An 8,498-nucleotide genomic window follows, 5' to 3' on the forward strand; every position below is an offset into this window, starting at 1 on the left:
TGGGATCTTCCTGGACCAGGGCTCAAACCCGTGTCCTCTGCATTGGCAGGCGAATTCTTAACCACTTGCACCACCGGGGAAGCCCTGTGCTATGTGATCTTAAGCAAGTTATTCTCTTCTCTGGACCTCAGTTTCCTCATCTGTATAATAAGTTAGGGTTAAGCTGGTCAAACTTGTAAGATCCCTTCCAGCGTTAACAGTCTATGATTTTATGATCTACTCATGCCAGGTACCTAGCAATCACCTGAGTGGGGTAGCTTCTGATCTGCTTTCTTCCCCCATCCCCCTAAACCCTGGCAACTGCCAAAACTGATAGTCTTGAGACAACCTTTGGCCCAGGATGGCTGAAACAGACCTTTAATCTGGAGCCAGAGTCCCTGCCATCTCCACTGCAGCCATCAGTGCTAATGTTTCACTTCTCTGGGATAGCACATGGTCTCCTAGCCCTCAACCACGAGACTGGGTTCAGGGCAGTCACCCTGAAACTTCCCATAACTTCCTCTTTTACGGTCTTGAGCAGGGACTTACTTTTGGCTTTTTTTGAACAACAATATAAACTATACAGGGAACATCCAAGCTTTCAGACACCAGAGATTTTAGGTTGACCACCAGGGTCAAGAAAGTGAGGCAGGCAGAGAGGAAGGGATGTGGAATCCCACCTCAGTCCCAGCGCTACAGACACCAATTATGCAGACGGTGTCATTGGTTTGCGGTTGGAGGGTGGGAAAGACAGATGTCTGGCTGCTTGGCTGGGGACTACAGCCAAAGGGAGGTGCTTCCACTGGGGCCTCTCTGTCCACAAATACCAGAGGTACGCCCTCATTTTCTCATCAATTTTCAGACCCTTAGAAGGAAAAGAAAGGAAACAACATTTTCCTGGGCCACTACTTGAGCCAGGCATTATGCTAGGCACCTTCGAATACTTCATCTTATTTAATCCCCATAGTAATCTTGGAAGTAGGTATTACTGTTTCCCTTTACAGTGACGAAGCAGGCTCAGAGATTCAGGAACTTGCCCAAGGTCACAAAGCCAGCAAGATTTCTTCCTAAATCTGGCCTTTTTCCACTATATCACACTGCTCTGTACCCTGATACCTGGTTAACTGCCTGATAAGCATGGAGTAGGAATTCTTATCTCCCAGAATTCACCAGCAAATCTGAGCTCTTCCTTCCAAGCACCCACAAATGCAACTGGGAACTCCTTTCCCACTTTTCTAGACCTCATGCCTCCCAGGACCCTGATCCCTGGTGTCTGCTCTTCAATTCAAAAATATACCCTAAGTACCCTTTGGGTTCTCCCAAGCTAATCCCTGGGGAACTGTGACAAAGCTGCAAGTCAGGGTGAAGGATCAGAATAAGGGGTGCTCTCTGAGTCCTGGACTGGACTAGCCTTAGTTTGCTGTGAGCAAGTGGGAAGAGGCTGGAGGAGAGAGATCCAGTGGGTAAAAGAGAACTCTCCTTAGGGGAGGGGCCTGCATTTCTCTCCAACTCTCCAAAGGAGAAGGAGGCCTGGTGAATATGAGGCTTTGGGACTGCGGAAAATCCCAGAAGGGACCTTTATGGGGTGTGGGGTGGGGATCTTACAGATGGTTAAGGCTCTTCCATAAGTCATAAGAGAGCCTGATAGGACAGCTGGGATGGGAATGGGGTCTAGAGTCCATCTTTCCTAAGGGCATCACCAGCCCATACATACGATCTCTGTGAGGACTGGACTCAGGGAGTTCTGTGGGGGCAGAACGTGGCTGCTCAGCTTACTCCGCTTGGAGGGAAGGTGCTGCTCCACTGCCTCACATTGCTCTGCCTGCCAGCTGGGTGCCTGGGTGTGGGAGATCTGGGTGTGCTATGAGCAGGGACCCTGCTGTCTCCTTGCCTGCCCCACAGTCTGCATTTGGAGAGGAGGTGCATGTTTCCACAGCATACACAGAGATAGCTGACAGTCTGTCCTAGAGGTGAGGTACCATCATCCTGTGGGTACTGGGAAGGGGCAGTGCCTGCCCACCTGCTGCTGGTGACAGGGAGAAACCTGCCTCTGAGGGGGGAGAGGGGGGCACTCTCTGACCCTTCCATGAGGGGAAGGGACTGTCTGTCCCAAGCTGACCAATGTCAATTCATCCAGAGGTCCGTGTGTCTTGAGGTGAGGGTCAGTCTGTCCCGGAGTGCGGTGGGGGCAGAGCAGCCCGTCCCTCTGAAGTCTGCCTAAGGTGTCCCCCTGAAGTGGGGGTAGTGGGGTGCTGAGACAAGGGCGTCTGTGGGTCTTGTGGGAGGCTGGGTATGGAGAATAGCAGCCTGCTGGGGGAGGGGCGGCCACTTGTGAGCCTGTCAGGGGCTGGCTGACTCAGCCAGCCCTAAGGCGAGGGTGGCAGCGCTGGGGTTGGGACAGGTATCTGTCGACCAGCCCGCACTGGTGAGGAGAGCCCTGTCGGCCCTTCCTAGGGGTGGGTCAGTCCGGCTGGGGGGGAGGTGGGGGTGGGGCAAGGGAGACAAGGGGTCGGTTGTTCCTGGTTGGAAGGGAGACGTGTCTGTCCTTTCTGAGAGCGGTTCTGTCCGCGTCGAGGACCCCTCGCGGGTCCCGCCCCCGGCCGCCGGCCCCCCGGCTCCGAGCCCCGGAGATACTCACGCGCCCTCGGCGCCCTGCGAGCCCACGATGAAGCCGAACTTGTCGATGCGGCGCTCGGCAAAGCCGTTGGCCTCTGAATCGGAGCCCAAAGAGCTGAGTTCGTCGGCGGCTGCGGCGTCGGGGCCCGGGGCCAAGCTCTCCCGGGTCCCCGACAGGCTCCCCCCGGCTGCAGGCGCGCGCGGCCCGTTCTCTCCGTGGCTCTTCGCCATCCCGGCCGCGCCCGCCGCCTCAGCCTCAGCGGCCACCTCAGCCACCTCAGCCGCCCGACCTCCGCCGACGCCACCGACGCCCCGCCCATGAGCCGCGCCCATTGGTCGCCACAAAGCCGGGGGCGGGGCCCTAGGCCTTCCCTGGCACCTCCTCCCCCCCATGCCCAATGGGCGCCGCAGACCCTGGGACCCGCCCACCTCCCCCAGGCTGGCGCCAACAGGCCCGACGTGAGGGGGCGGGGCAGCCGTCATCCGAAGCCCTCCCCCCTGGGCTGCCAATCACTAGAACACCTGAAAAAGCTTCTCGGGCCTTTCCGGGTTAGCCCGGGCCTGGTCCGACACCTGCCGCACCGCCCAGGCCGAGACCGAGGGCTCCCTCTGGGAATTCCGCCTCTGCCTCCTGAACCCCCACACTCCTCGCGAGACCCTAGGGACGTGGGTGGGGATTGTCCTCCCATTCATTTATGAGGAGCTCTGAGGAGACACGGGATGGGTCCGGGGACACGCCCAGGGACACTCGGCGGCTTAAAGACCTAGGCTGAGCTATAAGTTCAGCAGCCCCTTCCTTCCCCCTGCTCACTGTTTCTGGGGCTTTAGAGAGGCCTAATTAGTAAGATTAATGACCAACGACTATTGAGCTACTCGCTGCCCCGAGTTCTACCTACTTTCTCTTCTAATTTTTATTTTTCCAACAGCTTTATTGAGATATAATTAACATAACATAAAAATCGCCCGTTTAAAGTGTATAATTGTTTTAAGCATATTTATAGTTGTGCAACCATCCCCATTATCTAGTTTTAGAACATCTTCATCACCCCAAAAAGAAATTCCTATCTTTACCAGTCACTCCCCATCCTTCCTCCCCCAGTCCCTGGCAACCACTAAAATTTCTGTCTCCATAGTTTTGCTTTTTCTGGACATTTCATATTAATGGAGTCATACAGTATTTGGCCTTTGTGTCTGGCTTCTTTCACCTCGCATGTTTTCAAAGTTCATCCATGTTGTAGCATGTATCAGTACCTCCATTCCTTTTTGGGGCCAAAAACCATTCCATTGTATGGACATATCACAGTTCATCTATTAATCTGTAGATGGACATTTGGGCTGTTCCCACCTTGTGGTGATTGTAAATAGTGCTGCTATAAACATTTGGGTAGAAGCTTTCGTGTGGACATTTATTTTCATTTCTCTTAGGTAAATAGCTAGGAGTGGGAATTGCTGGGTCTTTAACCTTTTCAGGAACTGGCAAGCTGTTTTCCAAATTGGTCACACCAACTCTTATAATCTTTTAGCAAGGAGGTAGATACTACTTTTAGTCCCACTTTACAATTAAACTGAGGTGCAGGGAAGTGATGTCAGCTGCCTGAAGTCCCAAACTAGTTTGTGGCAGAGCCAGGATTTGAACCTAGCTCTTACCAACATTTTCTACTGGGAAGCATAGGCCAATTGTATCTAGACTTAGCTCCCAGCAGCCTACTTCTGACCCCATGGATTATCAACTCATGGAGTCATGATGATAGCTCCTCACTTAGGTCCAGCACTTTTTGGCTCTTAAGTCACAACCATGTTGTCATCTGACACTCCCCTGTAGACCTATCAGGAGACAGGCCCAGAGAGGGGAAGGGACTAGAAGAGCCAGGCCTGAGCTGCAGAGCCTGGGACAGGTTGCTAAGGGGCCCAAAGCAGCCCTAAGAGGGGAGGTCTTAAGGCCTGAGTGATCTCACCAGCCGTTTCCTTAATGCCATGTGGCCCAGACATTCTTAAAAACTTCACTGTGCAGTCTTGACATTCCATAGGCTTCTGTTTTCCATAAACAGGGCAACAGCAGACACATGCTATTTTGGTCTTAAACTCTCAGTCTGGGAGGACGTGTTCCACCTCTCTAGTAGTTCCAGAGTGGTGGGCTCTTAGTCCCAGCTCCCAGGAAGGACAGAGTAGGCCTCGCAACAGGGTGTGGGCCTATCCCAGGGAAGGGAGAAAGAGGAGTCAGACGCACATGGATCAGATGTGAAGCACCAAGCCTGACAAAGTACCCACAATCCTTTGACTATAATTCTGGTTCTAGGCTCATATCCCAAACACGTTCAGCTCTGTGAGGCACATGCACAGTGATGTTCACTCCAGGGGTATCTGGGGTGGGGTTGGAGGAGCAGGCCAGAAGCATCCAGGGAGACTGGCTAGATATTGACCTCAAGTTAAGGCCTTGATGCTCCAGCTTCTGATTTTCTTACATAAGACCACCCAGGGGAATTCCCTGGTGGTCCAGTGGTTACAACTCAGCACTTTAGGATTCTGCAAGCCACACAGGGAGTGTGGCCAAAAAAACCCCCACCACCCAGGATTCAAATCTCTGCTGTCACTGTGTGACCTTGAGCAAATCACTTCTGAGCCCATTTCCTTATTTGCAAAATGGAAATGATGAAAAAATATCTCCTTGTTGTTCTGAGACTTTTAGTGTGATGGTACATGGTAAACATCTGGCACATGGAGATTCCCAGTAAATGGTAGCCAGAAGTCGTGGCATTTGTAGTTTGCCAAGCACTAGCAAATTCGTTATTGTCTTGAGTGTCTCCCACCACAGCCTGTGGCTGCAGCAGGGGAATTTTCCAAATTTAACTAACGGCACATTGCTTGGGAGACTTCGCTTCATGGCTCTGCCCCTCAATAACTGGATGTTCTTATGCAAAATTGTTTAGCTTCTCAGACCCTTTCCTCTTCTGAAAAACAGGAATGTCAGTAATTACTTGAAGAGTCAAGCTTCCAGCACACAGTAGATACGTAATAAATGTTAGCTCTTTACACTTCAAAATCCAGAGCTCTTTAACTTATTTGATGTTACCCTAGTAACCCCTGGGGGAAGGGGGGGCAGAGGTGGGGGCAGAAGGAAATGAGGAAGCCTCTGTGCAGGGATCTGGGAGCAGGATGTATGAGAAGCAGGGCAGCAAGTGCAAAGCCCTTGAAAGGGAAGCAGGCTCAGAAGATGGTGTAGTTAGACTGGAGAAAGAAAGCAGAAATGAATGAATGAATGAATGAATGGTCCAAAGGAATGCCCTACAGAATCACATGGTTCACTGGAGTATAAAATAAGAGGCCTTTGGCAATGCTGTGAAACGTCCTGGTAGACTGGCTGTTGTAAATGTTCTTTTGAGGATGAGATGCTTGGCCAGGGCTACAGCAACGTGTTGAAAAACTCGAGGCTCGGGGCTTCCCTAGTGGCGCAGTGGTTGAGAGTCCGCCTGCCGATGTAGGGGACACGGGTTCGTGCCCCGGTCTGGGGAGATCCCACATGCCGCGGAGCAGCTGGGCCCGTGAGCCATGGCCGCTGAGCCTGCGCATCCAGAGCCTGTGCTCTGCAATGGGAGAGGCCACAACAGTGAGAGGCCCGCGAACCGCAAAAAAAAAACCAAACAAACTCGAGTCTCATCCTACTGGGGTCATTCCTAGAAGTTTTGCCTCAGGCCCTAACACGAGTCCCTGCACAGTCCCCTCTCCTGGATCCTGGAATGTGCTTAGGAAATCTGTCAGTGTTCGCCAGGAGCAGACAGATGTCCAGATATCAGCCTTTATCCATAATGAGAGCAGAGCTGAGGTTCAGAAGGTACGTAGCTGGTGCCCAGGAACCTATGAAAAGTAGGCAAACTATAAAGCTTCTTTATCCCTACACTGAAGATAACAGTTAAGAATCTTTTGGTAAGTGGCAGAGAACACAACTCAAATGGGTTTAACCCAAAACTGCACTTAGTGGGTCCCAGAGCTTAAAAACATTCACAGGTACATAAGCTTCAGGAGCAGTTTGATCCAGAGACTGTCACCAAGGATATTAGCCTTGTTTTCCCTTTTTCTTTTCCTGTGGTTGCTTTATCCTCAAGCTACAGCCCCTCATGGCAGCAGCTCCAGGTTCACATGCTTCCTCCATACATACATACAATGGATGACTCTTCTGATAGCTTCTGCTCCATGGTGGGAGGCTGCATTCCTTCACTCCATACGAGGACACATGCCTATCCCTAATCTAATCATCCCCACAGCTCAGGGCTAGGGAACACAGACTTGCTTAACTGAACTTAGCTTAAGGCAACAGTAGTACCTTCTTGTAATATGATAAAGAACAGGAGTGTAACTTGTCCTGCTTCGAGATTGTATGACTCAGGGTACCTAGAATTACTTACATGTATTTTTAAAATAAAACAATTACATATAGTTAAGATCAAATCCCCAAATCAGTTAAAAATCTGAACTTTAAGAACTTACATTTCACTTTTATTTCTAAAAAGTAACTTTTAAGAATCTTAAATACTAACTCATGTACTTTTTATTATTTTTAAATAAATTTATTTATTTTTGGCTGCATCAGGTCTTCATTGCTGAACACGGGCTTTCTCTAGTTGCAGTGAGCGGGGGCTACTCTTCGTTGTGGTGAGTGAGCTTCTCATTGCGGAGTACAGGCTCTAGGCGTACGGGCTTCAGTAGTTGTGGCACGTGGCCTCAGTAGTTGTGGCTCATGCGCTCTAGAACGCAGGCTCACTAGTTGTGGTGCACGGGCTTAGCTGTTCCGCAGCACGTGGGATCTTCGCAGACCAGGGCTCAAACCCGTGTCCCCTGCACTGGCAGGCGGATTCTTAACCACTGCGCCACTAGGGAAGCCCCTCATACATTTTTAAACATGAGCTATATTGTACTTTTTTACCTTTTTGATTTTTGCATTATAAGGATAAATGAAATATTATCTGTAAAGATTGCTATAATTACAGTATATCACATATTTCAAGTATCCTAATATAACTTTTGTACACATTCTCTTAATACAATATGTAATTTTAAAACGTGAAATGGGTCTAATCATTAGTAGCCTCCTCTGGGCTACATGGTAATAAGTGCTCATTTCAAGCAGCTGGTGGAACTGAAAGTGAAATTTCTTAATGTCTACTCCTCCTAGAGCCCTCTTCATGCAAGTCTTTAAAATTACAGTGAGCCTGAAAGCACCAAGACATGCCCGGTTTTCCCAGCAATCTCACAACAGGAGCATTTCTCCCCATTTCACAGTCTGGTCTGGCAAAGTGGTGAGGACAGTGTGGTCACCAGGAATAGAAGAGCTGCTCTGGCCTTCCAGAGCCCTCACTGGACTTGGGTATCCACCTTATCTAAAAAAATGGGCCAGATAATCCTCAGAGGAATGCAATGAGAATCAGAAAAACTGTGCAAGCAAGGCGATGCCTACACGCTGCGGGTTCTAAACAAGAAGTGCAGAGCACTGGGCTGCACGCTGGGCCTGCAGCCACTGACGATTGCAAAGCTGGTTTGGTCAATGGGTCTTCTGCAACTGAGTGAGCCAGGACAGATGTTCATTCAGGAACTCCAGGAAGCTGAGATTGGGCCCCAGAGAGCAGCTCAAAGGACCCATTCACTCACATTCCACCCAGCAGCATTCCTGGCCTCCAGTCGCAGCCTCAGTCATGGAAGGCCGGTGAGATCTGCCAACCTGTGAAGGAGAGATTGGCCCCAGAGCCAATCCTAGGAAGAAAGAAGAGCTTGGAGTACGGGACTCCCCCAGCTCTACTGACCCCTTTCCCTCTTGGAACAAGACCCAGGGGGTGTTCAGGGGATTTCTGGTGTTAGCCGGGGAAAAGCAACCAGCAGTGGGCTCACTTCAGGCACCCAAACCTTGGAGCTTC

The 8,498-nt window shown here is 50.7% G+C and overlaps 1 protein-coding gene across 2 annotated transcripts in view; it reads right to left on the reverse strand.

The window, feature by feature from the left end:
* Positions 1-2,857, reverse strand: part of TBC1D10A (TBC1 domain family member 10A) — a 30,095-nt gene extending 27,238 nt beyond the window's left edge. The window contains exon 1 of one of the 2 annotated variants that reach the window (XM_082668414.1): positions 2,618-2,857. In XM_082668414.1, coding sequence (XP_082524540.1) covers positions 2,618-2,826 — 209 coding nt within the window. In that variant the 5' untranslated portion in view covers positions 2,827-2,857. The remainder of the gene's footprint in view (positions 1-2,617) is intronic. The other variant, XM_082668415.1, reaches the window with a different exon arrangement.
* Positions 2,858-8,498: the final 5,641 nt, after the last annotated feature.

The sequence above is a fragment of the Grampus griseus genome, assembly GCF_964374135.1.
Source record: "Grampus griseus genome assembly, chromosome: 12".
Classification (NCBI taxonomy): domain Eukaryota; kingdom Metazoa; phylum Chordata; class Mammalia; order Artiodactyla; family Delphinidae; genus Grampus; species Grampus griseus.